Raw genomic sequence first — 22,167 nt, forward strand, 5'->3', positions numbered from 1 at the left:
GACATGGTAGTCTCCATCTCTGGAGTCATTCAAAGTCCACCTGGATGCTTTCCTGTGCAACTTGTTTTAGCTGAACCTGCTCTGGCAGGGTGGTTGAACTAGAGAATGTCCAGAGATCCCTTCCAAATGCTATCATTCTGTGAGTGCCAGAAGTTGCAGTGTATGAAAAATTAAATGTTTAGGTTAGTGCTGCCAGCTAACTTGTTGACTACCTAAGGGCAGTGTGAAAACAGTAGTGGAAGCAGTGGCGGGTAGTGAAGCTAACTGTTGAAACTTCACATTAGAATGTGGTTCAACTTCTCTTGAGCACATTGCTCAAAGTAGAAAAAAAAGGTTAACTGAAATGTTAGAAACCACCTTTAATTTTAATTACATTTTTATACATTCTTGTCTGTTCCTTGTTTCATATAGAAGTTACAGCATCTTGGAGAATCTCTCATGTCCTTTGTTACACATCTCATGGCATCTTTATTGTGATTCTGAAGGCACAGCAGAAGCATTGAAAGGTGGTTCCCTTTTTCCTAATTAGGCTGAAGTTACTGAGGCAAGGCAGTTTGAACCACATTTACATGCTGATTTTTAAATTTATTTTTTAGCATTCCAATATTGGAACACAGAGAAGAGAAATTAAATAAACCAGTGTCTGATCTGTATTATGTACAAGAATGACTCAGCATTTATTCTTCGCCCTCCCTACCCCCCCCACTGAATAATTTGGTCATCCTGTCATATTTTGACATAATAAAAGGTCAGTAAAATATCAGTGTCATAGTAAAACATCAATTTTACTAATGTTTTAAGATGTATTAAAACATTTTAAGAACAGACTAATGTGCTGTGGTTTTAGTAATGAAATGGTTTTGTAATAATGTATTTTAAATTAATTTTAAATACCTCAAGTAAGTTTTCTGTTGGTAAGCAGAAGCATTTTAGAAAACTAGGCTTGCTGAAATATTTGCTATGTGGAATGGGGAGGAAAAAGTGTTTACTTGTGTGTTTAAAGACAAATTGATAAACTTGTTGTAAGTTAGATAAATATTAAATAATAAATAACTAAATTTTATTATATAAGCAAGAGGTAGCTTTTACAACTTAATTCCTCAGTGCCGTGAGGTGCTGCCATAAACACTACTGCAATTTAACTAGCAAAGTGGTTCTAGACAGGAAGAAATGGAATGAATGATTAGTGAGAGCAGCAGAGAGCTGTTGGCTTCATTTTCATTAATTTTGCTGTGTGCTTGTGTATTACATGGTGCAGTATGTACTGTTGGCCATCCTACCATGTAGGAATGAGGTTGCATGCATAGTAAAGTCTGATAAGTCATTAAGCTAAGTCTGCTTGTTTCATCAAATGATGTTTCTTCTGTCTCTCTTTGGAAAGCAGCATTAGCTTAGAACAGAAAACCTGATAATAATGCAAATATAAAGGGCCAAATCCTACTACTGGTCTTTTATGAGCTTTTCAATATCTAAAAACAGGCTACAGAGAATAGAATATTTTATTCAGTATTCTAAATCTGTATTCTTTCCAATCTCAAATGTAAGAAGTATTTTGGCACTGATGTAGCGTAAGAGAACATAATTTGTGTCTGTGATGCTTACTATGATTTTCTTGTTTTCCCCTCACACAAACATCTTTAAACAATAAACTTAAGCTTAATGTTTCCAAGCAGGTATGATCTGGGACTCACTGCCTTAAACTAGCAGAAAGGAGATTGTAGAGAAATGGGTGTTGGCCTCTTAAGCCACAACTGATAGGACAAGGAAATGGCCTGAAGATACACCAAGGGATGATTAGGTTAGCCATTAGGAAACCTATACAGAAAGTCGTCTCAGACACTGGAACAGACTGCCTAGGGAAATGGTTGAATTGCCATCCTTGGATGTATTTAAAAACAGTCTGGATATGGTGCTCCAGGATATGGTGTAGTAGTGGCCCTTGCTTAGAGTTAGATAATAATTTGACTTGATGATTTTAGAGGTCTTTTCCAGCCATGTTGATTCTGTGTGATCTGTACTTCCCTGTGGCTTTCAGTGGTGGGTTTGCCAGCTTAAGGCTTTCTCATCAGTTCCTTCTCTGTGAGGAAGTGAGTCTCCTCTGGTTGCAGACTTTTTCAGTGGGGATGTGTAATAAAATCTATATTTTTATATATTTTACTAGTTAACATCTTAGGCAGTGGTATCTTCAAACATCGCTGTAACTTATTTACAAAGTATATTTACAGGTTCTGTTACTCAGTTGTGGGTATTACATTCCACATATAAAGACAGTTAAATGATTTAAACACAGATCTAACATTTCCAATACAGCAATTCAAATTGGAAATACAGGTGCTGTGATCTGTGGTTTTCCCACAAATAGGATCCTGTGGCAGATTAACTGGGTACTCACAACTTACTCTCTTGCCAGATGGTGTGACTATAATTTGAGCAGTCCTTGGCTTGGAGAGAGCTAGCGGGCCTCTCTCTTGTGTGCTCTTGCCAGGCTGTAGCCTCTTCTGGGATTCAGTTCTCTTGGAGCTTTTCCTCTTTCTACCTTGGGGGTGTAGTCGTTGCCTGTCAGGACAAGTTCTTCAGCTGCTGTTGGGCAGCATATGGCTCTTGTTGCTTGCTGGATGAGAAAAAGGCAAGTTGCCTAACTTCTTTGTTGGTTTAAATATTGTCCCAAGACAATTAATGCCCTTTGGTAACACAGAACCCTGATAACTGGACCTATGGGATGGAGCATATCCAAACATGGCCAGGGACACAAAGAGTTCACAGATGTGTTACAAAGTTAATTACTACATGTTTATCTGGACACCAGGAAGTGTCCAGTTTTGCACATTCACAGGACCTTAGCCTATTGTTTGGGCTAGGGCATGTTTTGGGGTTTGACCCTTCAGGACAGGATGTCTTGGCAAACTACTTCCTGTCTCAAGGTAGATGAAAACACGGCTATACAAAGATATCAAAGACACACACAAACAGGCATTGTTTTTCCTTGGAAGAAACGAAGAAAACCTATAAGAAAATATCCACCTTCAGGCAGTAGGAGTAGAGCAGAGAGAAGAGTGCCAAGAGCTCAGTCTTGCAGTGTGAAAGAATAAATTAGAAATACGTTTGTTTATGTTCTCCTTTGGCACCTCTGTGTCTGAATTCATGCATGACAAATTTAAATATTCAGAACAATGATCATACATTTATTTATGCCTACATAATAATTTGGAATACTTTCTGGGTATAAAGTTGTGATGCTTTTCAGGTATAAACAAGAGAATTCCCCCCAAGCAATATCCTAATTACAATGCTTTCACTTTTTGTATTCCTGAAATATAAATGATCACTAACATGGGGAGGACTTGAGTTGGAAATGCCAGCACATTGAAAGGTAAAAAAAAACTCTATCTTTTCTTAAATAACTTAACCTTTTACAGTTTGAAAAGAAATCTGCTAATAAAGGACCCCCCCCACTATGAAATAAGGACAGTGACATTGTGATAGTGGGGGGTGCGGGGGTGGAGGGGTGGAGAGAAAAAAGCAACAAATAAGACACCAACAAAAATAATTTAAAATTTTCATTTAGCAGATAATTTGTCTTTTGGGGAAATACACTGCTGGTGGAACTGGCATAGCTGTATTGATTTAACTGGAGTTATGACAGGGTTTGCTCATCTTCTGTTCTGTGAAGGAATGTTCAGCAGCAACAGATCCAAGTCAGATGAGAAGAGAACACAAAATGGTTGACCTAAGGAAACCAGCATTTTATGAATATACTGTGAGACTCCATTGCTTTCTTTTCCCCTTTTCTATTCTACACCGTTTCTACCTTCTTTTTACCATATCAAACATTCTTCTTTGCCTCTCGCTGTATAACTTCTATTTCTGCCTGCTTGGTAGTGAGGCTGGCCTTTGCTTGCCTTGAGATCCTAATGTCAACTGTATATTTTCAAATTATAATTTCTGAATTTTTATTTTTTAATGGTATTATTTAAAAAACTATCTTCCTTAAAGTTCAACTCTTTACTATTTGGGAAATGTTTACCAAAATTTCTATTACAGCATTTCTCTGTTGGGTTACTGGTTTGAGATCTGTCTTTGGCTGAATGAGAGGGTGGTTTCAGAGGGTGGTTAAAATCTGACTGCTTTGAAGTTTGCTATCTTTGTTCACTGAAGCCTCAGGGAGGTTAGTATAAATATGTTCTTATCTTAAAGATTTCACCAAAGTTCCTAGAATTTGATGTGATGAGTTTGGGCTATATTATATTAGAACCTTTGGTACAGAAGGAACAAGGTCTTACAGTCCATAAGGTTCCGGTTACTGCAAAAAAACATACAATCAGTAAATCTGCTTGGTAGGACCATGAGTAATCCCTTTTTCTACCTCCATAACTTTTAAGATTTGTTTATGTTGGTTTTGACTGAAAAAAGCACTGAAGTTGTTCTCAATTAACTGTTTCTGTTCTGAGATGTTGAACATAAATGGAATATTTTTAAACTTTTTTTCAATAATGTTTAATCAAGAACTGCATTTTATATGATACATACTTCTGAAAATGTTCCTACATCTCTTTAATAATTTCTAACTCTTATCCAAGTTTCCACCTTTAATCAAATGCTCATTTATATTGAAAGCCTTTTTAGAGAAAATGTAAATACATGTTTGTCAGAAGGGCAGATAGTTCATCAAGTAGATGGTACTGACACTTTGAAAGCCACTTTGATGCCTCTCTTTAGTCTGGGAACCTGCAATTTTATCTGTCAGATGCTTTAAAGCTGCTGTCTAATAGTAAAAAAGTTCTCAGTTTTCCCTCAAGCCAGAGTTTCCAAAATCTGATTTTTAAGGGCAAAGGAGCACCCTTATGGTTTGTTTCCATACTTTATGTGCTTGAATTTTACAGAGAAAAAATGTGTCTCTAAACCTGACTAGTCAGATTTTGCTGATGTCAGAGCAAATAGGCAAAATCTGAATCTCCTTACTCTTCCTTGCAAGTTCCTTTTCAGAATTTTGCCCTAAGTTAACTTGAACAGCTTTCTAGTTTCTGACTCTGAAAAGTCTTATTCACTTAATTGCATGCTCTGTATGAAAAATGTGTGTAGTCCAGAGCGTTTTCTTAATGCCTATGAGGTAGGAAAATGGTCAGTAGGGGTTGGGTTGCTTAGTACATAGAATAAACCAGGTTGGAAGAGATCTTCAAGATCATCGCGTCCAACCCATCAACCAATCCAACACCACCCAAACAACTAACCCACGGCACCAAGCACCCCATCAAGTCTTCTCCTGAAAACCTCCAGTGATGGCGACTCCACCACCTCCCCAGGCAGCCCATTCCAATGGGCAATCACTCTCTCTGTATAGAACTTTTTCCTAACATCTAGCCTGAACCTCCCCTGGCACAGCCTGATACTGTGTCCTCTTGTTCTGGTACTGGCCACCTGGGAGAAGAGACCAACATCTGTCTGTCTACAACCTCCCTTCAGGTAGTTGTAGAGAGTAATAAGGTCACCCCTGAGTCTCCTCTTCTCCAGGCTAAGTACAATCCAAGACTTCATCAAGATCTTACAAGACTTCAGCTGTGATGTCTAATCTGCTCTGAACTGAGTAGTATCATCTTCGTGGCTGCTGTATCTTACATTTTGCCTGACAATCTGAGCTATTGTAATCTAGTGCAAGAAAGACTATTCAGGTTCCTGTTTTCCAGTTGGTTTGTCCTTCAGCTCATAATGTAGATTGAGCCATTTCAGAGGGAGCTAATTATCCATCATATCCATTATTTTCTAGATGACAGGAGCCAGTTTTGTGACTCTTGAGGAAAAAAAAATTCTGCACAATGGTACAGCAGTACAATGCAGAAAAAAAATCTACTTTTCACTTACAGGCTGTCAGGCAACTTAAGAACTTAATGTGCTTTTAGAAATGAAATTGTTGTAAACATGTTTGCTTTCAATAATATATTTTGAATATTTTTGAGTAATTTCAGAACTGAAATCAGTTCTCTAATGTATGCACTGCCTTCATGTAAGAGCACGGAAACAAACAGAAGGACTGATTCAATCAGGAGAATTCCTGTCCCCATATGTTGTTATGCAAAAGTTCCTACATGCAGAGCTGAAGTGATTCAACTACTCTAGCTGTAATTTAAGAGTTGGAAGGCTCTACAGAGGGACCTGGACAGGCTGGGTTGCTGTGTCAAGGCAAATTGTATGAGATTCAACAATGCCAAGTGCTGGGTGCTGTACTTGAACTGCAACAACCCTATGGAAGCCTACAAGTTTATGGAAAAGTGGCTGGAAAGGTACTTAGTAGAGAAAGACCTAGGGATGCTGCTGGGCAGCTGGCTGAACATTAGCCAGTGTGTGCCCAGGTGGCCAAGGCAGCCAACAGCATCCTGGCTTGTATCTGGAATCATGTGGCCAGCAAGACCAGTGAAGTGATTGTCCCCCTGAACTCAGTGCTGCTGAGGCTGTACCTTGAGTACCACATTCAGTTCTGGGCCCTTCACTATGAGAAGGACATTTTGATGCTGAAACATGTCCAGAGAAAGGCAACAAAGCTAGTGAGGAAGTGGCCTCAAGTTGCACCAGGGGAGGTTTAGGTTGGATATTGGAAGAAACTTCTTGACTAAAAGGTTTCTCAATGACTGGGACAGGCTTTCCAGGGATGTGGTTGAATCCCTATCCCTGGAGGTGTTTCAAAGACCAGAGATGTGGTGCTGAGGGACATGTTTTAGCACCAGACATGGTAGAGTTAGGTAATGGTTGGACGTAATGATCTTCAAGGTCTTTTTCAACCATAGTGATTCTGTGATTGTTTATTGTTTGTTTTCTAGCAGTTTTATTTTTGTGCTTTGATATGTATATCTAGATGTGTAAAAATGTACTTCATAAGGCATAAACCAAATGGTTACAGTGCCTGTATATCACAATCAGTTCTCTGCACTGGTGATCAAGTCAGCATGATCTTTTAGATGAGCAAGTTATGAAATAAGATTTGTGTGCAACTGCCAAAACAGACTTGGCACCAGCTCCAGAAATAATTATTTTAGCACTAATATTCTTGTTTATCTTGATTATGAGACTAGTCTCTGTATGCTTTAAAAACAGGAGTGAGTTTGAGTTCTGGACAAATTTATTCATCCCAGATAATTTATTGTTTTTAAAACTGAACATGAACTATATCTCCACTTGCCACCTCTGATATGTTATTGCCTTTTGGAGAGTGGTTTGGAAAACATATGCATTATCTTAAGAAATCTTTGTCTGCAGAAGTCTAATTCAGAGAAATCACTTAATTTGCAATACTCACAGGACCTGCAAATTTTCTTCAGTCACAGGACATTACAGAAAACTTTCAGTTGTTCTCAGATTTCCTCTTTGATTTCTGGTATTTTCTTTATAAGCTTCTCATTCCTGAAGAACTCTTGTTTAAGGTCTTGAATCTGGTTATTGTTTGACTAGTTGGCTTTTTTTGGTCCCCCACAATATGTGTTAGTACTGTTTTCCTACTTGGAGTTTATATTCTCCACCTCTGATACTTGTAAATATTTTTCCAGCTTCTGCATTTTAATAGATTTTTTTTTTTTTTGGGTGCTTTTTCTTGTCTCTTCCTTAGTGGTTTAGTTTGACATCTGAAACATGCACTACATGACACTACTATTTAGCATTGATTAGCATTTTGAAGCAGACAATTTTCAGGCACCCTGACATTCAGAAAGTTCATTTTCCCAATGTGTTACGGGACTGGAATATTTTTGCCTGATGTTTTGAGAGGTGCACATGAATTACAATAATCAATCATATCTAGCCCATTGTGACCGTTTGAGGCTGTGCCTTTAAGAAAGGGGCACACTGGCTAAATGTTTATAAAATATTTTGGTATTCTAAACAAATTTCATTGGCCAAGTATTGTGGGAGGTGAGGTTAGTCCCAGTGCGGCTGGAACTTTCAGTCTTCCTTTCTTCGCTGTCCCTCTCAGCTGGATCTGCTTCTGGGCTCCTTGCCAAGAGATAAGAACTAACTCCCTGTGCATAGGCCTCTGTCTGCTGTACTAACTCCGCTTTCTTCTCGTCTTCTACCTCTTTGGGGGAGAAGGGAGGTAGGGGGGTGAAGGGGGCACAGGGGGAAGCCCCCTCTGTTGGGGGTCTGGTTTCTGATTGTGTTTATTTGCTGTATATTCCTGTATATATTGTAAAATACCTGTATTTGTTGTGTTACATATAATCTGTTTCCTTGTAAAATATACTCTCATTTCTCCGACTGGGTTTAGCTGTGGTCTCTTTCTCAGTGGGGGAGGGAAAGCAGAGCCTTTCCTTTCAAACCACTACACCCATAACATACTGAGCCTGCAGTAATTAAACAAAACATTACTGCTTATTTTCTAAGGATTAAGATCACACAGATTGTTAATCACTTTTGTTCCAAGGCTAATGTTATTAAAAGCAAAGCCTAACAATCTACCCCATAGGCTACTTTTTAACACAGCTTTTGGTGGACAGGCAGTGATTTAAGTAACAAAACAGACTTTTACATTTCACATTTTGTGAGCAACCTTTCAAACTTCTTTTACCTTGAGTTAATATTCTTGCTTTTAGACTTCTATATGCCAGTTAAATTCAAGAAAAACTCTGTTATGAGTTGCTGGAAAGTGATATTGTCACAGCACAGATAATATTCTAAAAGCTTGTAATGCTAATATATCTTTTACAAGTGTATGTCATGAAATGTCAGTGCATAATATTGTCATTAATGAATGCAGACATGGAAAAAAAATGCAGTCTATGAAAACAATAATTTCTAACATGCATATTTAAGACATAATCTGTGCTTTAGGGTAAAAATACACTAAAAAAAATGAATATCTGTAAATATCTGGGTTTGACCCTCTGTTTTTCATATACTGATTCTTATCACATTACTGCACTAAACTGTATATAATTTATTGTAATTCAGTATCTTTAGTCTCAATTGACCTACATTAGAATTAGTGATGTCCGTCAGATGTATTCTGCTGGTTTTGTTGTGAATGTGAATCACCTCTTTAAACCAAGTTATCAGGAATTTGTGATTTTCTTCACTGGAGACAGCAGTTGTAAATTCTATGAAACGGAATTACAGCTCTAATGAAAATACACAATCTAATGTCAGTCTTGAAGTACTCAGGAGTATTTAAAAGCTATTAAGACAAAGATAAGCACTCTTACTATTTGCTTACAATTGGCTGTGTTTTTTTCTATAGTATTTTTGTTGAGTGTGGCTTGTTTTTAATAGGAGGTAAAAGAAGGTGTGTATCTTCCAAGTACTTCTGAAAAGTTAGCTAGCTATTATGTCAATTTGATTTTATTCTAGGCAAAAAAAAATATTTTTGGGTTTTTGTTTTTCAATATTGAAAATAATACACTGTTAAAATTTAACATTGGCAGTTGCTTTCTAGCTGGAATGAAATTCAGACTGAACTCAGTTTTACTTTAATCTGCGATATGTCTCTTCAAGATGCTTTAAAACACTTCTTTTCAGGCACACATGAATGGTGAAGGGCTGGATCACTGGGGCAGACAAGTTCCATCAGCTATAATGGTGCAGCAAGATGCTGGAGCTGTGGTTCATGCTGCAGTTGTTCTTGTTGAAAAGTAAGGCAGAAGGTGGTAGGCTGTGTGTATGCACATAGAGGATGTGAAATGAGAGTTGCAGTCCCATGAAATGACTGGTCTGGCCATCATAATCCTGGCTCTTGGGTTCTGTGGTGGGATGAGCAAGACTCCAGGGCCTGAGGATATAATGGTGTTGCTGAAGCCTTCTGTAGATGGAAATTGGATGGTTGTGGTACTAGCAATGGTGAGCAGCAGAACTTCAGAGCAGAAAGGTGTCTTACCCAAAATTCTAACCTTGTCCACATAATTTCTACATCATCTTTTGACATTTTTACCTGTAGTGAATGTAGTGACTCTAGTTATCTTTTCCTTTTTTTTTTTTTTTCTTTTTAAGTTCTTTATGTATTGATGTGTTAAATACAAAACCCTCAGTTTTGTTATTGTCATTATTATTTGGTTTATTATTATTATGACATAAGACAATAAATATAGTCATTTGCTGATCTGTTGCTCAGCCTCAGGTGATTGGATAACTGCGTGGATGCTCATGCTGAGAGCAGTGGTTAATGGTTTGTCCTCTACCCAGATTCCTGTGTCAAATGGTGTTCTTTAACATTTTTGTTCGTGACCTGGAGGAGGTCACAGAGAGATTGATTATCAAGTTTGCTGATGACACCAAATTGGAAGATACAGTCAGTACACTGCTGACAGAGAGTGGGGAGTGCTTTGAAGCAAATACACTGTCAAGGGATATGCCTTTAGTCAACAACAAAGCTAATAAAATTATTAATCTGCAATCCCTCAGGAGTGATGCTTTCTTCTCTGTGATACTAGGAAGTTTGAGCTTGCTTGAGAAAGTAGGTTTCAGTGCATTTTCTTCAGAAGCAGAGCAGAGACTGTTTTCTTAAGTCATTCACTGTGCTGCTTGTGCTACTGAACTTTTTCTCTTCCTTCCACCACATATATGAACATGCATGCCAGATGTCCCTCTTCTAGAGTCAAGTGTCTAGCAAACTGCCAGAGATACAAAAATCAACATTAATATCCTCATTTGTCCAAGTGCATTTTAGTTTGTATTCCACTACCTCCACTTGTAAGCACTTAAATCCTATTGGGATGCAACTCCCTGTCTTTCAGTTACAAAATAGGTGTAAATTTGGTATGTGATCTCCAACATTACTGCAATTATTTCTACTTTTCAGTCCTTGCTTTCTTATAGCAGTTTAGAACAGCTACTGTATAGGTAGTCCTGGATATACATATACATGCAAAGACAGTGCTCATTGAAAGAGTCTTGTTTGAAGAAGCACTTTTGGACTGGGATTTGCTGGCTAGACTTACATATCCCATCTCTAACACAAAAGAGAGAACAAGGGAACATGCTGAACTCTGATGCAAAGCCATTTATAGCGGTCTAGAAAATGTGGATCTGGAAGGCTGAGAGAAATCTAGATTAATCTTTATTGATTCTGAAAGCAAATACGTTATTGTTGTGTATCATCTTGGATCATGTCAGGAGTTAGATGGAGTGTGAGGTAGGTATTGTATTTTAATGGGAATTGATGAGCTGCAGGGAGACTTTCTGTATAAGCAGTGTGATGGAAAGTGCTAAGCTATTTAATTGGCCACTGCATATTTCATTTGTTACTTGGTCATCTGGTACAAATGAAAGTTCAGGGTGTTTTTATTGTGCTGCTTCTAAACATACGTTATGATTGTTAGCCAGAAAAATGGTCTGGTTTTAGGCTGTATAAAGCGCTTTCTAGAGCTCTGCTTTCTGTTTCACTGAAGCACAGTGTGGTAGGTCAGCAAAATTAACAAAAGCTGCAAGTCCAAGTGGGATAGTGATGGCACATCCTCTGAAGAGCAGTAGAATTTTATTTCTTTCCCCAAGGCAGTTCTGCTGCTTGCAAATGCTTGCTGCTTTGCAGCATGTCTTAAGCAGATGATGTAAGCATGGTTTTCATGTGTTTATCATTCACAAAATTGTAGTGATAAAACACTCACTTGTGCTGGAAATTTGTGAAAAAATTCCAAATGTTGGGAAAATGAAATGTGAGTTTCTGAACATGTGAAAATTATTAAAGCTCTACACCCTCATTGAACTTTGTTTCCTTTAGATATTCTCAGCAAACACTGAGGACAAGGTTTATCTGCCTGGAATTAGACTCTCATCTGATTTTTTTTTAATGTATTAGAGAGCTATTGTTCCCTTGCAGGTGGATACATAAACTATCAGGCAGATCATGGTTCAGAAGATGTGTGTTGCTCACCCTGGCTTTGCAATCTAAACAGATGTCTCAGATGTGGCTTTCTACCCTGTAACCGTTTGGCAGGATCTATTTCAAGCTAAACATGCCTACGCTGGATGTAGGCATGGCCAATGTCTGTATCTCATCATGGAAACCTTCCATCTAGAAAGGACTTGGATATCCCAAAAGGCCTCATGTGTCAGCCTTACATGTGTGCAGGTCTTTAGGTATCCTAAGTGTCATTCAGTTCAGAATAGGTGTTTTTCTCTTCTGTGCAATGACTGTAAAGATCTGAAATTACATTAGTCTGCTTATTTTAACAAATAGCTACAAGCTGTCCTAATTCCACAGTTTGTGGAAGTCATCTGACTGACCAGTAGTGGGAAATTTGTGCATAAGAAAATAAAGTGGAATTTCTTTTCCACGACATGTGGAGAAAACATTTATACAAAAAACTTGACTATCCTATATAGTTTACTAGTTATGAGTCCAGTGATCTGGACCTTCAGTCTTGACCTAAGTCCATCTGTCTTGACCTGAACAGAAATTTAGACAGAAAAAAATTTTCTGTAGCACCTGTGTTTATTTGTGTGTTTTAAAATGTGAAAATGTAGGGGGTTTATTGTAACAGAGCTCTGTATCTGAAAGGCAACATTTATGAAGTGTACATGCATTTTTTTCTGACACAGTGGAAAGAATATGTCTAAGTCAGGAGCCACATTCCACCTCTCCATTTCTTGCTGAAACTGGAAAATATTCGCATACATTTATACCTAACTATCTGCTTCTAATGCCGTTCCATAGTAAGTTGTGCAATTAGAGGACATCATTCAGTTTCAACGCTCCTCTGCAACACTACAATGGAGAGTCGTTTTTTCAGTTTTGCTTTTTTGTATATATTAATGCCTACTTCAAAGACCAGTTAGCTCATATTTTAAAGTAGAGAAAGGCTTTTTATGTCTAATCCATTTGAAGACTTTCCACTTTTTGTACAAAATGATCATTTATTTGCATTTTATGTATTGAATGGGATAAAAATTGTTATTTATCATTACAAAATGTTCATATCATTCTATTTTTTTTCTGTGCCTTACTTTCACAGACTAAAACTGGTATTGCCTTGCTGTATGAAAAACTATCCCAAAATGCTTATGACATCCGACTGAAGCTTACAAAAGAGGTATTAACAATTCAAAACCAAGATGTCGTCTGTGTTAGTGGGAGTGATCACAGTGCAAATGTAAGTGCTTCTATATTTCTGTGCTCTCCACTGTGCACTTTAATGTCTTCTGCAGAGATCAGTTTATGCTGTTAGAGTGTGAGAGTTGTTAGTGGGTAATAGAAATACGTTGTTGGGGTGTTTGTGCGTGCATGCATTCTTGAATATAAACCCATCATTTTTTATTATTTTCTTTTGCTAATGCTATATTTCCTATATTCTGACTTAGGTGACTTTAACTAAGAGAATGTCTTTAATAACTGAGATTACATCATTCTTCCACCAAATACCGTTAGACCATTAAGTGAAGAATACTTCTTCAATGGGAAGTATTTCGCATTGAAAGCATTTTAAGAGTAAACTAATACACCAGTTTTCTTCATTTTTGTATCAAGCAATGACAGGATTTCTGCTTAAGGGCATTGAGCTGGCTGAGAGAACCCTTGACACTTATTTCACTTTACTGGTTCACGCACAGATGGGGCTTAATCGGTTCCAGCACGTATGTGATGCTTTTTTTTCTGCCCGCAGATTCAGTTGTGCCACTTTTCAAAACGTGTGGTGTCCCCAAGCTGTGAGGGATCTTCTGTACTACCATTTGATAATGTCACTAGAAAAACTGGTAGCATTTTGCAATAGCAATACAGCAGTGGTGTCTAGGTTATGGACATCCCCGAAGAGTCCATTGAATTTCCTTGTATACACAAGCATTCCTTTTAAAACTAAGTGTAAGCATCCCAGATTTCACCAGTTAAAATAAATTTCATGAACTGTACTGGTATTTCCTAGAGTGAACAACTCATGGCAGCCTCCTCAGGGTTTGCCAAGAGGGAACCTTCCTGTCCGATTGCTGTATTGCATGTCATGTAAATAATCTGGCACTAGGGGATATAAAGAGTTTATTATATTCTGCTAAGAATGAAGAGCCAAAAAAGTATATAATGGGTATCCTTACATACACGTGTGTTATCAGAGAGAGTCTGCCTCTAAAATATAAAACATGTTTCATTCCTGTCATAGTAAGTGTTTATATAAATTTGGTATCACACAAAAATAATTTGAAATAGCTTTTAGTAGTTAGAAACATTATCTATTGGTTTCAGAACTTGTCTTTGGAACTCCGTGGAATGTGACTTACTCTTTAAAATGTTCAAAAAGGTTGTATCAGTTGACAACCAGTGAGAGGGCACTTAGTGGAGTCAGCCATGTTTATTTCTGGTTGGTTTGAAAAATACAGTCTTCAGTCAAAAGTGGTCAGCTTGTGTATGATTTCTGCTTCACTGAGCAGCATGAAAAACTGCAGCTTTTAACTACAGGCATTGCTGGTAGTGCTGAGAACTTGCATGCAAGCTGTGACTGCAAGAATCATAGTAAAATATCATGTGAGTGCAATATATGTTGCCTGTGCACATAAGGATACATCACAGGTCTGAACTTGATGGTATTTAAATGCCTTCTGTATAAGCTTCCATAGAAAAAGAATAAAAAATTCTGCCCTACTTAGTCCCAGATTACTTCCTGATTGAATCAGCATAGGCTGGCTGCATCTGAGAAAATGTTAAATATATATATATATGTGTTGATCATCACTTGATCACTCAAGAAATAATAAGAAAAAAGTAATCAAAGAAACCCCAAAACAATAAAGAAATAAAAAGCAGCAACAAACTCCCAAACCTCTCCCCCAGCACAAACTTGAAACTGAAGCAGTGCATAAAACCACCCTAAACACTCCACTAGGTCTGCCTTTTCCTTTTAAAATCAAATTTGGATTGATTTTGATTAATTTTAGGTCTACTTTTGGAGTACTCAAAATAATATTTCCAGGTGGATGACATGACAGAAAGACAAGCTCTCATAATACTTGAAGAGCTGGATTTTGAAAGAAATTCATGACAATAAGAGTCCTTACAGCAGAGGCAGATCTGGCATATATACAAAGTGGGTAAGTCTGGAGAGGACTGAGCCCCGAGACTATGTAAAACACAGGCAGTTTTTCCAGGTTATAGAAATAGTGTAAATATGTATAAATGAGGGAATTTCAAGCATAATTCACATGTTAATTTAGGTTCGAATGTGTGGCTCTAGCTATGAAATCCATTCAGAAGGAATTTCAGCTCATATTGTTGTTGGATAGGGTGGTCCTGTTAGGCTGACCTTTCCTGGAAAATGTTAACATTTTTCTCACTGAAAACTAAATTTTAAGGCTGTCATCTGTTGTTTTTCTGTGTCCCTTGCAAGATTTCCATGATGCCCCTTTCTGAAAGTGTTATCTTCAATCCTTGTGAACGTCTGTTGTCAAACTCCAATGAGAAAAGTGGACTAAACTGTGGCTTCATGGCAATATTCACTTTTTCTGTTTTATACTTTGAACCAAACAAACTTTTGAAATCCCAGCATTTAATATAAAGGCAAATCGAGTGTAACATGAAGATGAGTACAGTCTTTTTTGCAGTACATAAATTGCTAGTGTATAGGAGCTCAAAACCAGAATTTGAAACCAGGCTGAAATAGCTCTTAGTTCTTTAGCACAGTTTTTTGGTAATTCTGGACTTTTACAGCTACACAAGGTAAATTCCAAGGAGAGAAATACTTTTCTTTTCAAATGGTTCAAGAAAGTAGTAGAGTAGAGGGAAAGAGTCACTTCCCTTGTCTTATTAGCCACACTTCTGATGGAGCCCAGGACAAGGTGGGTCTTCTGGGCTGCAAGTGCATATTGCTGTGAGAGTTTTAGTAGCAGTTAATATCTTCAGCAGCTAGGGGCAAAATACCTCACTGTAATGGAAGCATGAACATATGGTATGCAGGATATTGATGGCTGCAATCTCTACTGTTCACCTCTGTTTTTACACCAACCAATATGTGAAATGTGCAAAATGAATGCAAATTAAATTACTCAAAGAACAGCTGTGTTCTGGCAGGATTTACCTATAATTCATTGTTAAAAGAAGCTTTTTTAATTGAAAGAAATCACCTTAATTTAATGGGAAAAGAAGGAACTGTAATCTTGATATCTGGTCTTCTACATGTTACCTGTACCTAGAAATCCATATTTGTAAATCATCTGCTTAGACTTTGTCATCAATCTGAGTTCTCTCTCTCAGGGATATGTACAAATCTGCATCCTTTATTAAAATTTCAGTTAAGCTATTACACCTGGAGCCATGACAGACTATCAGAACTGGTCTTACACAGAGTGGCTGAGGGAACTGGTATTGTTTAGACTGGAGAGAAGACTGGAGAGAAGGAGGCTGAGGAAAGATCTTCTCCCTCTCTACCACTATCTGCAAGGAGGTTGGAGTAAGGCGAGTGTTGGTCTCTTTGCCTTCATAGCAAGTAATAGGACAAGAGGAAATGTCTTCAGGTTGTACCAGGGGAGGTTTATATTGGATGTTAGAACTTCCTGACTAAAAGGGTTGCCAAAGACTGGAGGTGTTTCAAACAGGCAGCAATGTGGTGCTAAGGGATATGGTTTATTGCCATGCTTGTTAAAATTAGATAATAATTGTACCAAATGATCTTAAACAATCCAAGCTGCGTCAGGGGAGGTTTAGGCTGGATGTTAGGAAGAAGTTCTTCACAGAAAGAGTGGTTGGCCATTGGAATGGGCTGCCCAGGGAGGTGGTGGGGTCACCATCACTGGAGGTGTTTAAGAAGAGACTGGATGAGGCACTTGGTGCCATGGTTTAGTTGATTCGATGGTGTTGGGTGATGGGTTGGTCTTGATGATCTCAAAGGTCTTTTCCAACCTGGTCTGGTCTGTTCTGTTCTGGTCTGGTCTATTCTATTCTATTCTATAGGTCTTTTCCTGCTCAAATGTTTCTGTGTTTCTAAAGGGACCTCTCATCATCATCTAATTCAACCCACTGCTCAAAGCAGGGGTAACTTCCAAGTTTGCACAAGCTGCTGAGGGGCTTTGTCTAAGTTTAAAATATTTCTAAGGATGGAGATATTACCATCTCTCTTAGTATCCCCTTCTAATGCTTAATGACTTTCACTGTAAAATTATTTCTTGTTGTACTTCAGTTGGAATTTGTTTTGCTGCAAGTTGTGACTGTCACCTCTTTTCTGTTTTCTTTGTGCATTTGTGAGAACAATCTGCTTGCTTCAGACTGGCAGGCTTTGAAAATAAAATGAATTACTTCTTTTTACTCTAAAAAAACCCCCCAAACAACACACCAACCCTTTGCACCTAAATGCCCCCTCCACAAAACAAACAACAAAAACAAAACCAGAAACCCCCCAAACATACAAACCCCCCCAACCAACAAAAAAACCCCGAAGAAACTAAAAATTAGCTCCCCCCAAAACTGTGATAGAAACAGTTATAGTAAGATAAACTGATAAAAATATCTTACTATACTATATTTAGTAAGGATTCTCTGCAGCTGTCCCATGTCTTTGCTAGCATGTGAAAAAATCCACTTTGTCTCTGTACAAAACTCAATAGCAATGGACATGCCTCAGTCAATTTTCATAGCTGCTTGCTTCAGTCTATTAAAAGTAATAGAGACCTGGGACTAAAGTTCATATAGGCACCCTTGGAGCAAAATTTTCTCCTAAAAACTGGACATGTTAAAACCAAGAATATAGCAAATTGCACTTGTAATAAAGTTCTTTGATTTCAGACACCTCAACCCTAGTGTAGTTTTACAGAAAAGCTGTTACATTATTTATTCAGTGCGTTCTTTGACTGTTTTCCTGGATAATTTCTGAGAGGGCAATATTAAAGACTTGAAGAAATGCACAGACATGACACATTCATTGTCATCAAAGTGGCTAACTCTGTGACATTGATGTTTTCCTCATGCTTCACTGATTTCTTAAGACTTCTGTGATGATTTTTTAATTTTATTTTTTTTAATTGAGGATGAGGAACATATATAAGTAGTAACAGGTAGTGATTAAGGAAACAATAACTGGGACTTTGGCTGACACCCTGTCAGGCTGTGTAGCCATCCAACAAGATCTGGACAGGCTGAAGAGCTCGGTGCAGGCAAACTTCATGAAGTTCAGTAAGGACAAGTGCAGGGTCCTGCATCTGGGGAGGAATAACAACGTGCACCAGTACAGGTCAGGGGCTGCCCTGCTGGAAAGCAGTTTCATGGAGAAATACCTTAAAGTCCTAGTGCACAGCAAGTTCTCCATGTGCCCAGAGAGGTTGTGGAGTCTCCTTCTCTGGAGACTTTGAAAACACACTTGGATGAATTCCTATGGAGACTACCCTAAGTGATTCTGCTTTGGCAGGGGGATTGGACTCAATGATATTTTGAGGTCACTTCCAGTCCCTGAAATTCTGTGATTCTGTGACCTCTTGAGGTCCTGATGTTGTGTTTTGTAACACTGTTTTGTTGCTCAGTTTCTCTTTGGTAAGATACTCTGCAGATGTTTTCAGTTAACTTATTTTTCCTGGCTCAGTAAGCAGCAAAGTTAATCTTGCTGCTCCTGCCTGTTTTTTAATTCTTCATGAGTATTTTAAATGATGCAAATTGCAGCAAAGGCAACAGTAGAACTTCACTGGTGATTTTCCTCCATTCTGAGAATTACCTATTTAATCTGTTCCTTTGTTTTCTATGTATTTTCTTTCTGATTTCAACTAGTCTGTGTAAGACTGTTCTATTCCTACTTCTTGTGTTTCTATAACTTGCCTTTGAAAAATACACTATTTCTTCCAAGATAATCAAGTTCATCAAAGTGTCTGCCTGTTCTTTGGTAAGGTTTTTCTCATTGTAAGAGATTTGTTGTTGCCTTTTCCTCCCCTCAGTCACAGAGTGGTGGGGGCTGGAAGGGACCTCTGAAGATCATCTAATCCAACTTCCTTACTAGAGCAGGATTACCTGGATCAGGTTGCACAGGACTGCATCCAGATGGGTTTTGAAAGTCTCCGGAAAAGGAGACTCCATAACCTTTTGAGGTAACCTGTTCCAGAGCTCCAGCACTCTTAAAGGAAAGAATTTTAAGTTCAAGTGAAACTTTCTGTGTTCTTGTTTGTACCCATTGCTCCTCGTCCCAACCATGGCCATCACTGAACAGCTTGGCCCCATCCTCTTGACCTCCACCCTTTAGATATTGATAAGGTCCCCTCTCAGTCTTGTCTTTTCCAGGCTAAACAGTCCCAGTCTTCTCATAATAGAAATGTTCCCATCTCCACAATGTAGTAGCCTTCATGTATCTAGGCTTTATGGAAAAGCATCACTGCAGTTCTCCTGCTTTGATTCATCCCTGATTGATCCTATTCCTTTAAGACTAAGGTGAAAGCTCTTTGACCCTAGTTATTTGCTACTATTATTTAGTCTATTTGCTTCTGAAGTAGTCTCAAATTCAGACAGATCCACACATCCTTTTAGCTACAAAGAGTGTTGGAGGAACATCTCTAGTTTCTTTCATGCTAATGAAAGAGTACCCTTATTTTCCCTTCTGTTGCCTTATTTTCTCTGTGTGTGCCTTTCCTGCCTTGATCATAAATTGGTGGTTTCTTGGACAGACCTCCTGCTCCTGATAGATTTAATTCTTTTTGGCAGTTGTTGAAACCCTTTACTATTACTGCATAACTTTTCAATTATTTGCTAATGTTCTTTTTTTTCCCTTGTCTTTGTTTAAATATTACGTCCATCAGTCTTTGGACATAGTAATCTCTCTTAACCTTCTCATTATCCATGCACTTTTCCTTTTTTTCTCAAGTAAGCCACCTTATTAATTAAGCAACAGTCACTGTCTCTGTGCTTCCAGTGTGATACCCTTAAATACTCTTCATGATGCCTAGAAAGTTTCTCCCTTTATTTTTCCTTTCAACAGGATTCCACACTTTTCATAGTTTCCATCTTGGGGTCACAGTTGGATAAACATCAAACTAAAGTACATAGCAGTTGGCTGTTCCGCTGCAGAAACTGTAACTAAATCTTACAGGCTACACTCCAGAGTGGGGCAAGTATGGAGTCAAATGTTGTGTGACCGTTTTAGGCTGTGCCTTTAAGAAAGGGACAGCTGCTGGAACACTCTGGCTGAATGTTTTGAAAACATTCAGATATTCTTAATGAATTTCATTGGTAGATAAGTAAAATGCAACTTTAAGTTTTAGTTCAGTTTGAGTCTCAGCCAGTTCGGTTCTGTCTGTCTTTTCAGCCTGTCTGCTTCTGAGCGACAGCTGCAGGACCTGTTAACCTTTAGCTAACAGATAAGAAAAAACAAACTCTTGCATGTGCTTTGAGCTAACAGAATTCCCTCCTTAATAATTACCTTTTCTCTCTCTCTAGCCCTTTTTGGGAAAAAAAGGGAGGTAGGGGGAGAGAGGGGGTACAGGGGGGGGACCCTCCTCTAGCTAGAGGAGGGAGTTTTGTTTTGTATTACTTTCTTTGCTGTATATTTCTGTATATATTGTAAATACTGTATATTGTGTATATATTCACTGCACTTCATTCTGCTTGTAAATATAGCTTTAATTCATCTCTGCTTCTCCAACTGATTTAGCTGTGGTTTCTTTGTGGGGAAGGGAGAACTGAACTTTCTCTCACCACCATATCTTGTGAGCTCTGTGCACTTGCTAGTGGACTCTTTTTACTAACTGTGTTAGATCTGTGTGTGTAACTCTCTGATCGATTAGATGTTAAGTGAATGTGTTTCTTATTCCTCTTGCTTCTTTGCATATATCACTCAGCATCCTAGTTCAATGGTCATTAACACAGGCTCTTGTTTGGAATCTGGTGTTTCACTTGTTGAGGTAACTAAGTTACTCATTCAATGTTCAAGTTATTTATGTTCAAGTTCTCTGCTGACAAGGCATTTACTCTGCAGTTTATCTAGCCTGTTTAACCTTTCTTTTATACTTTGCATCCCAGTATTAGGTTTTTTCTACCTCTCCAGAGAATTGAAAGCAACAGAAAGTTGCGAGACTGGGACCACAATATAGGATGAGTTAGAGGGGTTGGAAAGAAGAAATCAAATAAAGGGAATGATTACAGTTTGGAATATTTCCTATAAAAACTGAATTTAGCAGTGTCTTACTTTCAGCAGATACCTGACACTGAATCATCTCTATCTTACCCCACTTTTTTTTTTTTTTATTTTTGGGGGGTGGGGAGGGGATGGGGCAGGATGGTGTCTTTTTGGCTCAGGTAGGCAAAATGTTATGAATCTAAGGGTTCAAATGAAGGACTACATGGAAAATAGCCTACTGTGAACTATGTCAGTTTGTGGTTATTACACCAAAGTAGTTCTTTAATTTCCTCCTTGAAAATCAAGTTGCAAAGTCAAATATTAGAAAATTAGAAATACACAGGGTATTGTCTCTTGAATTGTAGCTTTGTGTTGTCTTTTATGTTGGAAGATATGCAAAACAAGTTGAGGGGTTACAGGAAGAAAAAAGTAGCCCCAGTATCTAGTAGTGAATGATCCTTGCCCTGAAATAAAGGGCACAATATAAAGCACATAATGTCATATGCATAAACTAACACAAAGTTAACACTGCTGATCAGGAATTAGGTGAATCTGATCTAGTGTTCAATTATGATGTGTTAAAATGCTGAACATTCAAAACTAAGGCTGGAGCTGGTCAACAAGATCGTTTGAGCAGAGAAAACTCACATAAATACATAGAAAAAGCATTTAAGTATTTAAAATTATGAAACCCTAATTGTTTTCATTCTTGCTCTCTAGAATAAGGATATTTCAAGCAGACTGTGAAACTAATTTATATGGGTGTACCTAAATATTATACTGCTTACTAGCCCAGGAGTATTTCAGTAAAGCCATGGGTAGAACTAAATTGAAATTCTGTTAATGAAATAATGTGGTAGATCATGCTGTAAATAAAGTGTTTTGTTGGGTTTGGTTTTGTTTTTGGTTTTGTTTTTTTTTAAGTATCTGTACTTTTTTAAGTTCTCAAGGCCATATTGCTAGTAGAAAAAGGGTATTAAAAGATCAAGTTATGGTGTGTCATGACTTTAAAATCTTATCCTGTGTCTCCGAATGTGTGTGTTCCACTTCAAGTCACTGGAATTTACACTTTCTCTCTAAATTTTGATTTTGTACTAGGGAATTTACTTTAAAACTGCTTGATCATCTCTGAAAAGGGCTTAGAAAAAGCCAAATATATTTAACTCCTGGCATCTCTTTCACTGCTACACAGATGTCT

General features: G+C 37.9%; 1 protein-coding gene across 1 annotated transcript in view; it reads left to right on the top strand.

The window, feature by feature from the left end:
- Window positions 1-22,167, top strand: part of SNTG2 (syntrophin gamma 2) — a 190,879-nt gene that overhangs the window by 69,021 nt on the left and 99,691 nt on the right. Inside the window, exon 2 of the mRNA XM_054178651.1 lies at window positions 12,921-13,058. Within this exon, the coding sequence (XP_054034626.1) occupies window positions 12,921-13,058 (138 nt within the window). The remainder of the gene's footprint in view (window positions 1-12,920; window positions 13,059-22,167) is intronic.

The sequence above is a fragment of the Dryobates pubescens genome, chromosome 3 (genome assembly GCF_014839835.1).
Source record: "Dryobates pubescens isolate bDryPub1 chromosome 3, bDryPub1.pri, whole genome shotgun sequence".
Taxonomy (NCBI): Eukaryota; Metazoa; Chordata; class Aves; order Piciformes; family Picidae; genus Dryobates; species Dryobates pubescens.